Source organism: Lissotriton vulgaris, chromosome 3_1, assembly GCF_964263255.1.
Source record: "Lissotriton vulgaris chromosome 3_1, aLisVul1.2, whole genome shotgun sequence".
Taxonomy (NCBI): domain Eukaryota; kingdom Metazoa; phylum Chordata; class Amphibia; order Caudata; family Salamandridae; genus Lissotriton; species Lissotriton vulgaris.
Window position 1 is genome coordinate 10,118,274 of NC_141689.1, and position 20,615 is coordinate 10,138,888.

Below are 20,615 nucleotides of genomic sequence, written 5' to 3' on the forward strand. Positions count from 1 at the left end.
TTTTTCAGTGTTTTCAAGTTATTTCAATACCTTAAAAAACAGTGGTTACACATGTTCACACCATTAAAAACAACAGAAACTGTGTTTTTCCGGTGCTTATGGAATGTTTTGCTTTTAATATTGCTTGCTTTCTGCACTGATAGAGCATGGTATATAGACAGTGTACTTACAGTGTATATGAGGTCCAAATACATTTTTGCAAATGAAACTTATTGTAGTACACCATACAATACTTCTTCAGTGAGTCTTTAGTCATGTGCGCTCTTCGCTTCCCATGTAAACTTTTTTCTGTGAAAAGGCCCTCTCAACATTGGTACTTGAGACCGGCAACACCAAAACAGCCAGTACACAATTGTGCTAACTCTGGCCACTGACATAGCTTTCCATGCCAATACTGGTGCGTTTGAAGATTGCGATTCTCTGGGTAGGTTCAGCAACATTTGCGTTAAACTGAGCGCTTATGCCCTCAGAGTTATTGAAGCTATTAAAAATGAAGCAGCACTTTTGAAACAACTGAGAAGATTCCCTACACGAAAGGGATCTAGAACTTGTACAGAGTGGTGATAGCACTTTTTTCAAATATACTTGTCACTATACCTTGCATTGAATGTTTAAAGTCTGGGGTTTGTCAATTCACCTACTATTAATACTGACTCGCTAGAAACTGGGGGCTGATGTATCAAGGGTGTTTACCCGTTCTCGGTGGGTAAATGTGATGGCACATATTGAGAAAGATTCTTATGAAACCAGCCATTTTACCTATCAGTGAAAGAATCAAATGCAGCCAAAATATCAAATATGTTTTTGATATTTTCCTGATTCTATACAGTTTACAAAATAATTAAACAAGACCTAAAGCATGCTTCTAAACCCTGCAACTTTAGACCAAAAAGACCACAAAACTGAAAAAATCGAAATGAAGGACAAACAACAAAACTCAAGCAGAATAATGATATCCCAGTCTTTCTTGCTGATAGCTTGTATAACAAAGTTACATTGTATTGGCCCCTTCAGGAAGGAATAAATTACTCTTTTACTCTCCTTTTCTTTTCTTAGAACAACATTTAGTTTGTGGTTGTGCCGGTGTTTTTTCAGTGTTTATATATTTACACTGATAAGGGATATTTCCCTTTCAGTGGGGTTTTATCAGTTATTATAGGTTTAAACCTAAAACTGGACAGCCTAAACATACATAGAGATGACAGAGAAAGTAAGATTGATGGTTCTGTTCAGGAGGAGTTCTCAATAGCTCATTGCTTTGAAAAGGCCCCCTGAAGATCTAAAGACTGTCCTGTCTCTACCCCCTCCCAACAATATACTTCCACTGTTCCATCCCCATCCTGTGCCGTGCTAAAGCTGGGGCATTCACACACATCACACACATCACACTATGCTTTGTAATCAGCACTGTGAGCTAAACTTTAGGGGTGCTGAACCCTCTTTGATATTTGTGAGCTTTACCCCATCCTGTGCTCTTCCAACCCCTGAGTTGATCATCTGTCCTTGCTGAAGTGCTGGTCTAGTGGTAGCTTAGCGCCAGACGCACTGTTAGCCTATCCTAGCGCCTGTCAAAAGTATCTAATATAGCACTATCTCACGAGCCAATAATGTTTCTTTCTACAGTTTTGCGCCCTCAGACTCTAGGTTACCACAAAACACCTCTTTTCCTGTACTCTGTGCACCTCTTTTCACAGATCAGAAGCCATTTCTTTGAAACTCACACCCTCCCACATAGCACCCAGTCACCTCTAGCTCATCTGTGAATCCCAACAAGCAGCTGTGTGAACGGGCGTCCCCCATGACTGGTCACACTTAACTCATCAATGCCATAAACCACAAAGAGACTCTGGGACATGCTTTGATTGACTTTTTCAAGAGCACAAGGCTCATCCCAGTAACCAACAAGAACTAATTGCCACTAACCTTTGGCTCAGGAGCACCGTGTAGCCCGGCATAAAGTGCTTCAATGCCTCATCAAGAGTAGTAAGCACTACATAAATGCTATTACAACACAGCGCAATGCTGCATGTTTCCGCTAACACTCATATTGTTGAGTTGGGTTTTTTCAGTACGTGGACTGTCAAATAGGTACATCTCTGGTGCTGGGCTTGTATTGTTTGCTGCTGGGAGTGTCTACTGTATTCTTCTGGTGCCTTTGCTGCCAGGTGAGGTTGTCTTACAGATGTGTGGGTGATTTGTACATGTTGTCCCATGTTGTTGTTCCAATCACTGTCTGTCTTATTGGTGCTTTTGTTCAGGATATCTTGGTGCTGTGTCTGCGTTCAACTCTCCTCCTGGACGGCGGATCTTGCGTGCAAGCAGTTGCACACTGTATTTTATTTTTTCTCCTGAGGGGGTCTCTGTGTAACTTTCACATCTGGGGGCACCTCCTTTAGTCTCTCCCATTCCTATCTATCATAGTTTTCATAAAAGGTAATTTGATGCTGCCCGGTGTTTCCGAAGTTAACTTGGTATAGACCGTTGTGCAGGTTGTGTTATCAATTATTGTCTCTTTCTTCCCTACCCTTCTTCTTCCTTTATGTCATGTGCACATGTCTTGATACCACAGGGATCCCTGGCCTGTAGCAGCCACAGCATACTCGGAGCACCAGAGGTGTGAAGCCGGGCGCCCACCATGGGGAATTACTTTGTGACCGTGGTCAACGAGACCCCCTACCATTTCAGCTACGTGCGCACATATGTGGGCAGCGAGTGGGACATTCAGGTGAGTATCAGCTGGGCATGCAGTTCAGGAATCAATACAAATGGAAGAAGTACCATGTTAGGCTTGGAATGGGAGAGTGGGCAGGTATGAGGCTTTCAACATAGGGGCCACAGGAGGGTGTGCAGCCTGCAATAGGGAGAAGGGAGACATGGAATACAAGAAGGCCAAGGTATGTATCTAAGCAGGGTGCTGAAGCGCTTGCTTACATGGGGAGCATACTACACTGTTGGAGTTGGCCCTTTCTACAGGGTCATCCCTGAACTTTTTGCCTTCCTCCAATATTCTCTCTGACCTGTTTTTGTTGGTTTAATGACTCTGGGCACTTTACCACTTCTGACCAGTGCTAAAGTGCATATGCTCTCCCTATGAAAAGTGTATATGTGTTTGATTTCCATGATTGGCTTATTTGGTTTACTGTCAGACCCCATTAAAGTGCACCGGGAGTGTCAGGGCTTGTAAATACAAATGCTGCTAGTGGGCTTGCAGCACTGGTTGTGCCACCCACAGAAGCGGCCTAGTAAAATGTGTCTGATGTCTGCCATTGCAGAACCTGCGTGCAGTCTGGTACTGTCATGCTGGCTGGGCAAGTGCACCCACTTGCCAGCCCCTAAAACCTTCCCTTTACTTCATGTGAGTCACCCCTAAGGTAGGCCCAAGGGCAGGGTGCATTGTAAGCATAAGGTAGGACAAGCCCTGATATGTGTGGCATGTCCTAATAGTGAATTACAGCCATTTTCGTTTTTCACTATTGTAAGGCTACCTGTTCTCATAGGCCAGAATAGGCTGCTGGAATTATTACACTCTATAATCCCAGTAGGCTCAGGGAACATGGTAGAAATTCAAGTTTAGTATGCCTGAACTCAGAATAATAAAGCACATATTTTAGTAAAGTTTATTTTAATATCCTGTGTTTGCAAATGCTACTTTTAGAAAGTTAGCATTTGCTTGCCTGACTATTTCAACCCGCCTCTGCTAGGATGTGTATCTGCTGTCTAGTTTCTGTGAGTGACAGGGCTGGGGGATTCCAGGGGACATTCTGGGTTGCCAGGTGGTGAATAGAGGGATTACCCCCAGGTTAGGTGGGAGGAGTGCCCCTTGACTCTGAATAGGGCTGTGCTCTGCCACCACAATGCTGGCTCCACCTCCTGCAGAGCGTCTGATGTCCCTGCCCTGCACCCTGAAAGAAACAGCAAAGTACTCCAAAACTGGGCTGAACCAGGTTCAGGCCCCCTGGCCTGGAAAGACAAAAGAAACTGTGTATAAAAGTAGGAGCCCTGCTCCTAAACATTAGATCCTGTTTTTGCCAAGAAGAAACTCTACCCGAAGAGGAGGACCCAGGAAAAACTACAAGGAGGATTACTGTCTCTAGCCTGAGAGACTGGCCTGTGGTGGGTGCCTCGCTACAAGAAAGAGAGAAGCTAAAGATTGAGGAAGAACTTTCATTTCAACTTGTGCAGAACTCTGAGAGCGATCTCCAAGGGCTTGAAACCTGAGCTTGCCCCCTGACCTGAGCCCCGGGACCATTGGGCTCATCTTACCTTTGCACGTTTACTGCTGAATTGTTGTGTTCCCCCCGGGCTGGAGCCATGACCTCTGGTGCCCTCGCCCCCTCCTAGGGCCGTGACACCCCGGAGCCTGGCCGCCCCTGCCCGCTGAGAGCCTCGCTCGAGTTCGAGCCGCTCTCTCTACGCCGGGCCGCCCGTTCCCCTGTCTCCTCGTCTGCACGGAGTGCGCTGTGTGCCCCCTCACCTCTCCCGCCAGAATTTGCTTGGAGCGCAGCCTACAACCCCGGACAGCCCATACAGGTGAAGAGTACCCGGCCGCCCCGCTCTGCCCTCCTGAATCCCCAGGGCCACGACGCACCCTGTAGAACCTCCAGTACGGTCCGTACTGGAAACCCGTGCTGCGCCTGCCCACCCGGAAACCCCACGCCACTAAAAAACCCAAAGGTACGGTCCCCGCACGCCGTGTGAAATGAAGTACGACTCCAACACCACATCGCCCGCATACCAAGGTATGGTGAATTGTGTGCCCCGCATTGCGAAGTGACTCCTAGTACGCCGCATACAGGGCAGAGGCTCTGGTATGCCGGCATTTGTGCAATGCACCTAAATCCAAGTGTTCGCTTCGAACCGTGCGCCCAGTAGAGAGAATACGCTGCACGCTTGAGACTTTGAAAGATGCGCCATCACCGTACGAGCCGCACAGGAGCAGTACGGTTCGCACAGGCCTGCAAAATTAAGCATTGGAACAAACGCTATTTTCCTGAAAGATTGGGAAACCGGTCTAGGAGATGTACTAGCCCACTGAAGAAAAACTTTATTATGGTCTTGTGATAAAACTGCATAGCAACTTATTTTTATATAAAGTACACGTATTTTCCTAAATACAGCCTGGTGTCCATTTGTGGTGGGTCATTGTTGTTTATTGTATGTGGTCATGAATGCTTAACTCAAACTAACGCCCTGAGGATTAGCCTTGACTGCTCGCGCCACGCAACCTAAAGGGTGAGCAGGGGTTATTCTTAAGGAGTAGGTCCCTGCCCTGACTAGAGGAGAGGGTCCCTGTTTGTCACAAGTGCTTACCTGTGTCAACCAGAGACCCCCAATTCAAACATACACCTTCTAGGGTGTGTGGTGGCAAGAGAGGTGTCTTTAATTTGGATCCTATGTGAGAACTGTTCTCATGTTGTGTGTGATGAGTTGGTATCCAAGATATGTGCAGATGTGTAGCAGTGTTTCCATTGTGTAGAAGATGCTTTTCATGACCTTGTTGTCATGGTATGAAAGATAGTTCTAAGTCCATGTTTGCCCCTAGGCTTCTATCTTCTCTTGATGTTGTTGGAGAGGCCTTGTGCTCCGTGGGACATATGGTGGTGGACTGGTATTTTTGACAGTGTCCACCAACCATGATCTGTTTTTGTGGTGTCGAGCTTTAAGTCTCTACCCATCATCTACGTATTTATGGTGCAGAGGTAGCCATTAAGTGTATCAGCTTGGGAAGCGGTGCCATCTTGGTTTGGGAGGAAGGCGATTGCCTTGTATTCAGATGCCACAATCATGGACTAGGTTAAGAGCCAATCTATGCATAAGGTTACAAGTGGGTTGGAAGCAGCATCTCCATGCAGATGCTCAAACCTCTGACTACTACTAGGTACCTCTACACCCCAGCCTTTCATTGAGTTTGGAGGTAGCACAAGGGATCGGCCTGGGTGACGATGACCCTCACGATCGATGATATTGGGGCGAGTATCTGCCACATTCCACACATTTTTAAGGTTTTTCCCATGGTGGGCAGTCTGTGGGATGTTCCAATGTTTCCCTTGTAAGGAAAAGCTTGTGATATTCAGGACATTGACATGGCTTCTGCCAGTGTGACTTCTCTCATGTAATGATAGAAGACGCATTTGCTTGAGTGTCTTCTCAAAATCATTACATGTATATGCTGGATGCCAAAATTGGGGTGTTGGGGCAGACGTGACCCTCCTGCGACAAGACCTGCGCAACGCTGTGGCGAGAATCACGGAGGCCGAGTCTAGGATTTCGGTGGTGGAAGATGATGTCGGGACCCTGAAGCAGAAAATGGCGGCGATGGAGAATATTTAAAAGGGTCTGGCGCTTCGTGTGGAGGATGCCGAAGGACGGGCGCGCAGAAACAACCTTTGCTTTGTAGGTTTTCCGGAGGGCTGTGAAAAGGGCAACATGGAACAATTTCTGTCCCAGTGGCTGGAGAGCTGGCTCCCCCTGGATGTCTTGTCCCGCTGCTTTGTGATTGGATAGTCAATGCAGTGACGGATGTTACAGTAATAGATTCCTAGTGACAGTAGTGACAGATGTTACAGTACTAGTGATTCATAGTATGGATAGTCACTGCAGTGACATATATTACAGTAATAGATTCCTAGTGACAGCAGTGATGGAGATGTTACAGTAATAGTGATTCATAGTATGGATAGTCACTGCAGTGGCAGATGTTACAGTAACAGATTCCTAGTGACAGCAGTGACAGATGTTACAGTAATAGTTAGGATAGTCACTGCAGTGACAGATGTTACAGTAACATATTACTAGTGACAGCAGTGATGGAGATGTTATAGTAATGGTGATTCATAGTTTGGATGGTCACTGCAGTGACAGATGTTACAGTAACAGATTCCTAGTGACAGTAGTGACAGATGTTACAGTACTAGTGATTCATAGTATGGATAGTCACTGCAGTGACATATATTACAGTAATAGATTCTTAGTGACAGCAGTGATGGAGATGTTACAGTAATAGTGATTCATAGTATGGATAGTCACTGCAGTGGCAGATGTTACAGTAACAGATTCCTAGTGACAGCAGTGACAGATGTTACAGTAATAGTTAGGATAGTCACTGCAGTGACAGATGTTACAGTAACATATTACTAGTGACAGCAGTGATGGAAATGTTATAGTAATGGTGATTCATAGTTGTGATAGTCACTGCAGTGACAGATGTTACAGTAACAGATTCCTAGTGACAGTAGTGACAGATGTTACAGTACTAGTGATTCATAGTATGGATAGTCACTGCAGTGACATATATTACAGTAATAGATTCCTAGTGACAGCAGTGATGGAGATGTTACAGTAATAGTGATTCATAGTATGGATAGTCACTGCAGTGGCAGATGTTACAGTAACAGATTCCTAGTGACAGCAGTGACAGATGTTACAGTAATAGTTAGGATAGTCACTGCAGTGACAGATGTTACAGTAACATATTACTAGTGACAGCAGTGATGGAGATGTTATAGTAATGGTGATTCATAGTTTGGATGGTCACTGCAGTGACAGATGTTACAGTAACAGATTCCTATTGATAGCAGTGATGCAGATGTTACAGTAATAGTGATTCATAGTATGGATAGTCACTTCACTGACAGATGTTACAGTAACAGATTACTAGTGACAGCAGTGATGGAGATGTTACAGTAATAGTTATTCATAGTTTTGATAGTCACTGCAGTGACAGATGTTACAGAAACAGATTACTAGTGACAGCAGTGATGGAGATGTTATAGTAATGGTGATTCATAGTTTGGATGGTCACTGCAGTGACAGATGTTACAGTAACAGATTCCTATTGATAGCAGTGATGCAGATGTTACAGTAATAGTGATTCATAGTATGGATAGTCACTTCACTGACAGATGTTACAGTAACAGATTACTAGTGACAACAGTGATGCAGATGTTACAGTAATAGTGATTCATAGTATGGACAGTCACTGTAATGACAGATGTTATATTACTAGATTCCTAGTGACAGCAATGATGGAAATGTTATAGTAATGGTGATTCATAGTATGGATAGTCCCTGCAGTGACAGATGTTACAATAACAGATTCCTAGTGACAGCAGTGATAAAAATGTTACAGTAATAGTGATTCATAGTATGGATAGTCACTGCAGTGACAGATGTTACAGTAACAGATTCCTAGTGACAGATGTTACAGTAATAGTTATTCATAGTTTGGATAGTCACTGCAGTGACAGATGTTACAGTAACAGATTACTAGTGACAGCAGTGATGGAGATGTTATAGTAATGGTGATTCATAGTTTGGATGGTCACCTGAGTGACAGATGTTACAGTAACAGATTCCTATTGATAGCAGTGATGCAGATGTTACAGTAATAGTGATTCATAGTATGGATAGTCACTTCACTGACAGATGTTACAGTAACAGATTACTAGTGACAGCAGTGATGCAGATGTTACAGTAATAGTGATTCATAGTATGTATGGACAGTCACTGTAATGACAGATGTTACAGTAATAGATTCCTAGTGACAGCAGTGATGGAAATGTTATAGTAATGGTGATTCATAGTATGGATAGTCCCTGCAGTGACAGATGTTACAGTAACAGATTACTAGCGACAGCAGTGATGGAGATGTTATAGTAATGGTGATTCATAGTTTGGATGGTCACTGCAGTGACAGATGTTACAGTAACAGATTCCTAGTGACAGCAGTGACAGATGTTACAGTAATAGTTATTCATAGTATGGATAGTCACTGCAGTGACAGATGTTACAGTAATAGATTCCTAGTGACAGCAGTGATGGAAATGTTATAGTAATGGTGATTCATAGTTGTGATAGTCACTGCAGTGACAGATGTTACAGTAACAGATTCCTAGTGACAGTAGTGACAGATGTTACAGTACTAGTGATTCATAGTATGTATAGTCACTGCAGTGACATATATTACAGTAAGAGATTCCTAGTGACAGCAGTGATGGAGATGCCACAGTAATAGTGATTCATAGTATGGATAGTCACTGCAGTGACAGATGTTACAGTAATAGATTCCTAGTGACAGCAGTGATGGAAATGTTATAGTAATGGTGATTCATAGTTGGATAGTCACTGCAGTGACAGATGTTACAGTAACAGATTCCTAGTGACAGCAGTGACAGATGTTACAGTAATAGTTATTCATAGTTTGGATAGTCACTGCAGTGACAGATGTTACAGTAACAGATTACTAGTGACAGCAGTGATGGAGATGTTATAGTAATGGTGATTCATAGTTTGGATGGTCACTGCAGTGACAGATGTTACAGTAACAGATTCCTATTGATAGCAGTGATGCAGATGTTACAGTAATAGTGATTCATAGTATGGATAGTCACTTCACTGATAGATGTTACAGTAACAGATTACTAGTGACAGCAGTGATTGAGATGTTACAGTAATAGTGATTCATAGTATGGATAGTCACTGCAGTGACAGATGTTACAATAACAGATTCCTAGTGACAGCAGTGATAGAAATATTACAGTAATAGTGATTCATAGTATGGATAGTCACTGCAGTGACAGATGTTACAATAACAGATTACTAGTGACAGCAGCGATGGAGATGTTACAGTAATAGTGATTCATAGTATGGATAGTCACTTCACTGACAGATGTTACAGTAACAGATTACTAGTGACAGCAGTGATGGAGATGTTACAGTAATAGTGATTCATAGTATGGATAGTCACTGCAGTGACAGATGTTACAATAACAGATTCCTAGTGACAGCAGTGATAGAAATATTACAGTAATAGTGATTCATAGTATGGATAGTCACTTCACTGACAGATGTTAGAGTAACAGATTACTAGTGACAGCAGTGATGGAGATGTTACAGTAATAGTGATTCATAGTATGGATTGTCCCTGCAGTGACAGATGTTACAATAACAGATTCCTGGTGACAGCAGTGATGCAGATGTTACAGTAATAGTGATTCATAGTATGGATAGTCACTGCAGTGACAGATGTTACAGTAATATATTCCTAGTGACAGCAGTGATGGAAATGTTATAGTAATGGTGATTCATAGTTGGATAGTCACTGCAGTGACAGATGTTACAGTAACAGATTCCTAGTGACAGCAGTGACAGATGTTACAGTAATAGTTATTCATAGTTTGGATAGTCACTGCAGTGACAGATGTTACAGTAACAGATTACTAGTGACAGCAGTGATGGAGATGTTATAGTAATGATGATTCATAGTATGGATAGTCACTGTAATGACAGATGTTACAGTAATAGATTCCTAGTGACAGCAGTGATGGAAATGTTATAGTAATGGTGATTCATAGTTGGATAGTCACTGCAGTGACAGATGTTACAGTAACAGATTCCTAGTGACAGCAGTGATGGAAATGTAATAGTGATTCATAGTATGGATAGTGACTGTAATGACAGATGTTACAGTAACAGATTCCTAGTGACAGCAGTGATGGAAATGTTATAGTAATAGTGATTCATAGTATGGATAGTGACTGTAATGACAGATGTTACAGTAACAGATTCCTAGTGACAGCAGCGATGCAGATGTTACAGTAATAGTGATTCATAGTATGGATAGTCACTGTAATGACAGATGTTACAGTAATAGATTCCTAGTGACAGCAGTGATGGAAATGTTATAGTAATGGTGATTCATAGTTGGATAGTCACTGCAGTGACAGATGTTACAGTAACAGATTCCTAGAGACAGCAGTGATGGAAATGTTATAGTAATAGTGATTCATAGTATGGATAGTCACTGTAATGACAGATGTTACAGTAACAGATTACGAGTGACAGCAGTGACAGATGTTACAGTAATAGTGATTCATAGTATGGATAGTCCCTGCAGTGACAGATGTTACAATAACAGATTACTAGTGACAGCAGTGATGGAGATGTTACAGTAATAGTGATTCATAGTATGGATAGTCACTGCAGTGACAGATGTTACAGTAACAGATTCCTAGTGACAGCAGTGATGGAAATGTTATAGTAATAGTGATTCATAGTATGGATAGTCACTGTAATGACAGATGTTACAGTAACAGATTCCTAGTGACAGCAGTGATGGAAATGTTATAGTAATAGTGATTCATAGTATGGATAGTCACTGTAATGACAGATGTTACAGTAACAGATTCCTAGTGACAGCAGTGACAGATGTTACAGTAATAGTTATTCATAGTATGGATAGTCACTGCAGTGACAGATGTTACAGGAATCGATTCCTAGTGACAGCAGTGATGGAAATGTTATAGTAATGGTGATTCATAGTTGGATAGTCACTGCAGTGACAGATGGTACAGTAACAGATTCCTAGTGACAGCAGTGATGGAAATGTTATAGTAATAGTGATTCATAGTATGGATAGTCACTGTAATGACAGATGTTACAGTAACAGATTCCTAGTGACAGCAGTGATGGAAATGTTATAGTAATAGTGATTCATAGTATGGATAGTCACTGTAATGACAGATGTTACAGTAACAGATTCCTAGTGACAGCAGCGATGCAGATGTTACAGTATTAGTGATTCATAGTATGGATAGTCACTGTAATGACAGATGTTACAGTAATAGATTCCTAGTGACAGCAGTGATGGAAATGTTATAGTAATGGTGATTCATAGTTGGATAGTCACTGCAGTGACAGATGTTACAGTAACAGATTCCTAGTGACAGCAGTGATGGAAATGTTATAGTAATAGTGATTCATAGTATGGATAGTCACTGTAATGACAGATGTTACAGTAACATATTACTAGTGACAGCAGTGACAGATGTTACAGTAATAGTGATTCATAGTATGGATAGTCCCTGCAGTGACAGATGTTACAATAACAGATTACTAGTGACAGCAGTGATGGAGATGTTATAGTAATGGTGATTCATAGTATGGATAGTCACTGCAGTGACAGATGTTACAGTAACAGATTCCTAGTGACAGCAGTGATGGAAATGTTATAGTAATAGTGATTCATAGTATGGATAGTCACTGTAATGACAGATGTTACAGTAACAGATTCCTAGTGACAGCAGTGATGGAAATGTTATAGTAATAGTGATTCATAGTATGGATAGTCACTGTAATGACAGATGTTACAGTAACAGATTCCTAGTGACAGCAGTGACAGATGTTACAGTAATAGTTATTCATAGTATGGATAGTCACTGCAGTGACAGATGTTACAGTAATAGATTCCTAGTGACAGCAGTGATGGAAATGTTATAGTAATGGTGATTCATAGTTGGATAGTCACTACAGTGACAGATGTTACAGTAACAGATTCCTAGTGACAGCAGTGACAGATGTTACAGTAATAGTTATTCATAGTTTGGATAGTCACTGCAGTGACAGATGTTACAGTAACAGATTACTAGTGACAGCAGTGATGGAAATGCTATAGTAATGGTGATTCATAGTTGGATAGTCACTGCAGTGACAGATGGTACAGTAACAGATTTCTAGTGACAGCAGGGATGGAGATGTTACAGTGTTAGACCTGGCACCATTGACGTGGGTCTCCCTTCCATTTTTTCTACTGTGCCTCATGTGTTTTGCTGGTGTTAGCTGCTCAGAGCACTGTGCCACTGCCAATCAGTGCCACAGTGCAAGTGCTCCCTGTATAAAGTATATATGTTGATTGGTTTCCATGATTGGCTTATTTGGTTTACTGTCAGACCCCAGTAAAGTGCAACGGGAGTGCCAGGGCTTGGAAATACAAATGCTGCTAGTGGGCCTGCAGCGCTCGTTGCGCCACCCACAGAAGCGGCCTGGAAAAATGTGTCTAAGGTCTGCCATTGCAGAACCTGCGTGAAATGAATGAAATGAAATTTGATTTGTAAAGTGCATGGCTGCCCTGGAGCGTCCCAGCGCTACCTAACTGATAACAGAAAAAAACTCTGAAAATCTGGAATTTTAAGGGGTTTTAGGAAAAAGAAAAGTTTTAAGTGATTTTCTGAATTTAGGGTAAGAAGATTCGTTCCGAATGTCCCTGGGGAGAGCGTTCCAGTTTTTTGCCGCATTTATAGAAAAGCGGCGGCCTCCTGTACGGGCCTTCCTCACTCTCGAGACTATAGCAAGATTGTCCCCATCTGATCGGAGGGCCCGAGCCGGTCTATAGGGACGAATCAAGTTTCTCATGGCCGGAGGGCCTTTGCCTTGCAATGTTTTATGGGTGATACAGGATGATTTAAAAGCAATTCGTTCATGTACTGGAAACCAGTGGAGGGCTCTCAGCAATGGTTTGGCCGAGGCTCTTCTTGGAGCCCCCATAAGCAACCTGGCTGCTGCGTTCTGCACCCGCTGCAGGATATTAATTGTGGCTTTTGGTGCTGCCAGGAAAAAAGCATTGCTGTAATCCAGTCTTGATAGAATTAGACCCTGGCTTCCTGGACTGAAAAGGCAGTAGGGGGAGAACTTTCCAAACTGCCCGAAGCAGGCCAAAGCATCCCCCTGCAACTTTCTGGGCATGTGTCCAAAAGGTTAGTTGGGGTTCGAACCAAACCCCAGGCTTTTAATTTTCTCTTTAGGCTGGGGTAACTCACCCATGCAAGGCGGCCAGTACTCCGTGGGCAGGGATGTAAATTGATGGCCCAAGACCATGATCTCGGTTTTAGCTCCGTTCAATTTGAGCTTAGATCCGGTCATCCAGGAGTAAATTGCAGTTAGGCAACCCGAAAGGCTGTCTGAACATCCCACTTGCGGTGTCAGCGAGATGACTAGTTGTGTGTCGTCTGCGTAGGTGATGGATTTAATCCCAAAAGGGGCTACTACCTCCTCCAGCGGGGCCATGTAAACATTAAACAAAGTGGGGCTCAGAGACGATCCCTGGGGGACCCCACACTGGAGGGGAGTAGACTTAGACATGACACCATTTTCCCAGATCCTAAAGGAACATTTGTTCAAGAAGGATTCCAACCATCTAAGGGCTGACCCTGCGATGCCCAGTCTGGCAAGACGGTGGACCAGGATTTCATGGTCCACCGTATCAAATGCAGCGCTCAGATCCAGGAGGATCAGTGCCGCTGATCCCCCTGAATCTAAGATGCACCTTGCCTCCTCGGCCACCACTAAGAGGGCTGTGTCAGTGCCCAGTCCTGGGCGAAAACCCGTTTGGGAGTCGCTCAGTAGGACATTATTTTCCAGGAATCCTGAGAGCTGTTGGTTTACTAGCTTTTCAGCGATTTTGCCCAGTCCCGGTAACAAGGATATCGGGCGAAAATTAGCTAGATCGGTGGTGTCTAGCCCCGGTTTCTTTAGGAGAGTTTTAATTCTGGCCTGCTTCCAGCTGGGGGGCACTACCCCGTTGGTAAATGAGGAGTTTAACAACTCTGTAGTAAGGGGGGCAATGGTACTTGCGATTTGTTTAAGGACGTGCATAGGCGCCGGGTCAGAAGGGGAGCCACTATTCACAGTGGATAGAGTTTTACAAAAGTTCTCCCTAGTGATGCATCTAAACACGTCCAACCGGGGACCAGTTGTCGGGAGCGGGGAAGTATTAACGCCTGAGATCGTGACAGTCTGTGGTAGACTAACAAGAATTCTTTGTATTTTATCGTCAAAGAACTCCGCAAGCCGGTCACACCTTGCTTCGGTATCCTCTTGTGCGATTGCTGGGGCCCGGACTTTAAGAAGTTGCTTGACAATCTTAAACGTTTCCTTAGAGGAGTTAACCAATAGCTTAATTTTTTCCTCAAAAAAGGATGCTTTATTTTTCTGCCGTGCCATTTTATAAAGTCTCAAGGCAGACTGGTAGGAGGCTTTGCTGTTGACTGCCCAGTCTCTCCTCCAGATGCGTTCAGACTTTTTGCAGGCTTTTCTGAGGTCTCTAAGTTCAGTGGTGTACCATGGGGATTTAAAAGTACTACTTTTTTTTATCACCATTTTGAGAGGCAGAACCGTGTTCACGGCGCCATTGAGCCAGTTCTGAAAGTTTGAGTCTGCTTTGAGGACATCTGATTCTGCTACGGGGGCCATTTGTTCTAGAGTACGTGTCAGATCTTCCACCGATAACTTTGGCCAGGCTCTCTGAAGTATACGAGGGCGAGGGGCACTTCTCTCTTCTGAGCGGATTTCCCAAGAAAAGGGAACTAAAAAATGATCAGACCAAGGTAGGGGCAATGGGGGTTGAACTATAAGCTGGTTGTTATTAGAGAAAACTGGGTCCAGCAGATGTCCTCTGACGTGAGTGGCTTCTTTGTTTAAGAGATTTAATTCAAAGGCCTTAAGATTTAAGCTAAGGTCAGAGGCCACCTTATCGTTATCGAAGTGCAGATTTAGGTCTCCGAGGACCAAAAAGTCGGGTGCCCGGGCTGCTGCTGCTAAAGTAGCTTCCAGCAGGGATTCTGTAAAATGTTTTATACAGCCTGGCGGGCGGTAGATAAGAAATCCTGAGAGGGAGTTGGTAGGAGTTATTTGGATACTGAAACAAGCACTTTCTGTATCTGAAATACCACCCTCCTCAAATCGACAGATTAAAGAGTCTTTATGGATTATAGCGAGGCCACCTCCTTTCCCTTTGACCCTGTGCTGACTCTGAATAAGAAATCCACTGGGAAGAGCAGAGATAATATCAAACTCAGCATTTGGGGATAGCCATGTCTCCGTTAAGAAGGGCAGGTCAAGGTTGCAATCTTCGATCAGTAAGTCTGGTACGGTCATGCTGGCTGGGCAAGTGCACCCACTTGCTAGTCTCTAAACCTTCCCTTTACTTCATGTGAGTCACCCCTATGGTAGGCCCAAGGGCAGGGCGCATTGTAAGCATAAGGTAGGACAAGCCCTGATGCGTGTGGCATGTCCTAATAGTGAATTACAGCCAATTTCGTTTTTCACTATTGTAAGGCTACCTGTTCTCATAGGCCAGACTCAGGGAACACAGTGGAAATTCAAGTTTGGTATGCCGGAACTCAGAATAATAAAATACATCTTTTAGTAAAGTTTATTTTAGTATCCTGGGTTTGCAAATACCACTTTTAGAAAGTTGATATTTGCTTGCCTAACCATTTCAGCCTGCCTCTGCTAGGATGTGTATCTGCTGTCTGGGGCCTGTGTGTGACAGAGCTGGGGGATTCCAGGAGACAGGCTGGGGCTGCCAGGTGGTGAATAGGAAGATTACAGCCAGATGGGTGGGAGGAGTGCACCTAGGTTCTGAATAGGGCTGTGCTCTGCCACCACAATGCTGGCCCCACCCCTTGTGGAGCGTCTGAGGTCTCTGCCCTGCACCTTGTAAAGAGAGAGGGTAGACTGTCAACAGAGTACTTCTAGACTGTAACTGCCACCACAATGCTGGCCCCACCTCCTGCGGAGCGTCTGATGTCTCTCCCCTGCCCACTGAAAGCAGAAGCCTGTATCACGTCAACAAAGTGCTCAGAGACTGGACTGAACTAGGCACAGGCCCCCTGGCCTGGGAGAACAAAAGATTTGCAGTATAAATATAGGAGCCCTGCAGCTAAGTAATCAGATCCTGCTTGAACCAAAAAGAACCTCTGCCCGACAAGAAGGAACTGGGAAAGTTGCAAGGAGGAGTACTGACCTGGGGGATTGGCCTGCAGTGGTTGCCTTGCTGTGGAAGGAGAGGGAAAAGACTAACAGAGACTTGTATTCAAACTTGTGCCTTCAAACAAATCTCCAAGGGCCTGGAAGCTAGCTTGCCCCCTGAACGGAGTCCCAGGAATATTGAACTCCTCCTGCCCTCACAGCCTACTGGACCTTGCCAAGATTTGTCCTGCTGCTGGAGCCGCGATCTAAGTGCGACCCGTAATCCTGCCTGTTTCCAGGCCCGTGCCTGGCAGCCCCGCACCGTGTGTCTTTGCTCTTCAATTCGAGCCGTAGCTTGAACCGTCTGCCGAGGGCCACCCGCACGCCGCTTCACCCTCCCCCCTGTGAGCCGCACTGTGAGCTGATTCCCGCCGCCTGTTTGAGGGATCAGAAACGCCCCGCACAGCAAAGCCTGGCCCATACGCTTCCAGCGTACCACCCGCCTAGCAACGCGCTGGTAAAGATCCCACAGCAGCGCCGCACCTGAAGAGCCGGCCCGGACGTATGGCACGTACTGGCCGCCTCGTGCCTTGCTGTTCCCTTCGCAAGGCCTGCCCCGCTGGTGAGGGTACGGCTCGTACGCCGCATCTCCCGTGACCGCACCAAGGTCTGGACCGTCTGCCGTGCTCCCCCGTGGCCCCCGGTCTACACTACGCCCCAAGCGCCCCAACACAGCCAGGACCACACCAAAAGGGAGGCCGCCCACGCCAGGAGCCTGCCGTCACTTCGACGCGCCTCGTCCGAGCCGGACGCCTGACAACTTAAAAAGGTACTGTGAGAGTCGCACTCCAACTTGTGCGCACCAGACCAGAGAGTCTGCAACGCTGATTTAACCCTTTTTGTGATACAAACTGCCCCAAAAAGAACCGCATAGTCAGTGCGACGCGCAGGGACCCGAAAGACACGCATTTCTTTGAAGTAATCATAGCCTTTCCTAAAACAGTATTGTGGCCTCATTTCTAAACGTTATTTGGAACTTGTGCTAAGCCTTTTATATAAAGGCAACTTATTTTTATACAAAACCTAGAGTGGTATCGTTTTGTGGTGTTGAGTTACTGTATTTGTTCACAAATGCTTAACCTAAAACGCTTCTGAGATAAGTCTTGTCTGCTTGCGCCACACTACCTAAAGGGTGAGCAGGGGTTATTTTAGAGGGTGATCCCCTTATCCTGACTAGAGGAGAGGGTCCCTGCTTGTCAGAAGTACTTACCTATGCCAACCAGAGACCCCCAAATCTAACATACAGTAATAGTGATTCATAGTATGGATTGTCACTTCACTGACAGAGGTTTCAGTAACAGATTCCTAGTGACAGCAGCGATAGATGTTACAGTAATAGTGATTCATAGTATGGATAGTCACTTCACTGACAGATGTTACAGTAACAGATTACTAGTGATAGCTGTGATGGGTGATGTTACAGCTAAACATTGCAATTCAAAGGTTACATCTTGATTGAATAGATGTGATAGCGATGTTGTCTACCAGTGACACGCAGAAGTAACTCAGACCTGTCCCTCCTATTTCTTCTGTAGAATGAAGGTGTCCTTGCACCCTTTCAGACCATCAGTTCTGGGCAGAGAGAGATTCTTAGTCGCATATATGTGAAATTTGGATGCCATAATGGAAGGACTTGTCTTGCAAATGCAGATCTATGTCGCCGCTACAACGGCATCCACAACCCAACATTCTACATCCGTGTGATCAACTGGGATAAGTCGCAGATACAGCTGGTGTCTAATCGTGGAGGCGAGGCCCCCGTCTGCCCCAACTATGGTAAGTTTATAGAAAGTATCATGTTGTCGGATAGATCCATATGTCAGAGTTGCAAAGTTTAGCCCAATCCCCAAAATACTCTTTGATACAGATATGGAGAATATTGAAACTTTCCCTTTTCATATGATCCAGTTAGTGTCTGCTTCAAGACAGTAAACGAGAATTCCTGGAAGCGAGCCATGTCTCTGCCTCCCATATCAAGGAACGGACGTCTGAGGCTCACTGAGTGCAATCTTCTGACAGAGGTATGTCAATAGGACTATAGAACAGCATGGTCCTTCGATTCAAGATGGCTGACAGTCTTTGTTGTTGAGCTGTGCAAACACCACAGGGGCACCATCTTTAGTCGAGAAATAGGATTACCCGCCCTTTCTGTCGATACTACACAAAATACTCACCGTTCATGTGCAGCATCGGTCAGACTGAACAAGTGACACAATTTAATGCAGTTGAAGGGATTGCAAGGCCCTTTACATCACCAGTTACATCATTAATGTCCACAATGAGATAACTGGTCACATCTCATCATCTCCTATGGCACCAAGATCAATATTCATGAGCGAGGTGTAGGAGAGTAGGACCTGCTTACTATGGTTACCCCCTACTTTTTTCTGGTGATTTGATGTTTTTTGACGTAGTCTGGCTGGGGCCCTGATACCCAGGACCCCACCCTAGCTGCTTCCTCTCTAAAATGATTGCATGTACTTTAGGTACACTCCAGTTTGGTTACTGGCGTACCCTTGTGAGTACCTAGTATATGGTACCTTAGGTACCAAAGGCATAGGTACCCCAGAGGGCTACCAGGGCTAAAGCATATATTATGCCACCCCTGGGAAGCCTTCCAAAAGGACACCACATGACTGCCACTGCAGCCTGAGTAAGGTGGTGCATGCACCCCTTACTAAGATATAGGTTACCAATATCTACCTTTAAATCACTGACACATATAAACCTATTAGTCACTCCTATGGCAGGCCTTAACAATCCTGAAGGGCAGAGGGCTTGGTTTTGTGTGAGAGGGTGCCCATGCACGAGCAGAACCCCTTTGCAGCTTTCGGAATCTATTCTCTGAGGCTGTTCTGTGATACAGCCAGATCATATACTCTTAAGTGCATTAAAACCTCGCAGTGAATGCTAACTTTGGAATGGCTGCATGGAGACATGTTGTATTTGGTGTCAATCACTTTGGAATCCTACCCCCCCCCCCCACCAGTCCTGGTGGCGGGGGTAGAAGTCCACCCTTCTAGAGGGAGAGACATGTGCACACTGGTCTGCCCGGTAATAGTTTAAACCAGCCTTGGTATCATAAAATGGATGCTGCAGCCAAGGACACGAGTCTGGCCTCCTGCTTCCGACCGAAACTCCGGCAGGGGAGGCCTGGACAATAGGTTTCCTGTACAGGCTTTAGTGTATTGGGGGTGGGTGGGTGCACTCTGAGAGTGCTTTGATGTCTGCACTGAGAGCACATTTGGTGTCCCTGTGCATAGTCTAGTTCAAACCGGTTGCAGAACTGGACAAAGGAAATGGGAGTAACCACCCCTCTTTCCAGACCCTCCCATAGGTGGGTCCCCAGAGTATGTCCAACCCCTTTTCTTAGTATAAGTATGGGACCCCTGGCAACAGGAATTTAGATTACACCCGGACGAAACTCTGAAAATGAATCCTGTAACTTCGATGCTCTACTAAAGACTAGAGGATAGAGGAATTTCCCATGGGGTCAAGGAGTGACTCCCCTGTTCAAACTGGCACCAATTAAGCATTTGTTGGTCTGCATCTTCGAAGTTCCTGCCGGTCACCGAAGTACTTGCAGCCCAGGAAGAGAATTTCCAGACTTCTCGAAGGCCGACACGAGTCCCCAGCAAAGCTGAGACCCGCAGTCCTCACGAGTGATGTGGAACTGGAACTCCTGGACACCATGCACATTTGCTACGTGCATTGACTTCCCGAGATTTCTTGAAGTTGTGCTTTAGGTTACTTATAGCCCAAGCCCCGAGCATCCTCTGCACTGAAGATTGTGGGCCTACACTCCACGTGTGTTCCGTGAGCCTGCTTCTTGCATTTCCGCTTGAGCTACTTCGCGATTCCTGGTGGGTCCCCACAAAGGCCATTCTGATTTTCCTTGGTCTTCTCTGGTTGCTCCAGACATGTCCTGACTCCCTACCAAGTGGTGAGTCTTCCAGACATTGCTGGTCTGCATCGAAGCCTATCTCTGTTTTCTGCATGTGTTGCTGTTGCCAAGGCTTGTTGGGTCCATC

General features: G+C 44.9%; 1 protein-coding gene across 1 annotated transcript in view; it reads left to right on the top strand.

Moving 5' to 3' along the window:
• The window catches only part of LOC147725818 (uncharacterized), a 257,980-nt gene that overhangs the window by 23,431 nt on the left and 213,934 nt on the right, over nt 1–20,615 (top strand). Inside the window, exons 3-4 of the mRNA XM_086959995.1 lie at nt 2,570–2,725; nt 18,120–18,360. Coding sequence (XP_086816121.1) covers nt 2,636–2,725; nt 18,120–18,360 — 331 coding nt within the window. The 5' untranslated portion in view covers nt 2,570–2,635. The remainder of the gene's footprint in view (nt 1–2,569; nt 2,726–18,119; nt 18,361–20,615) is intronic.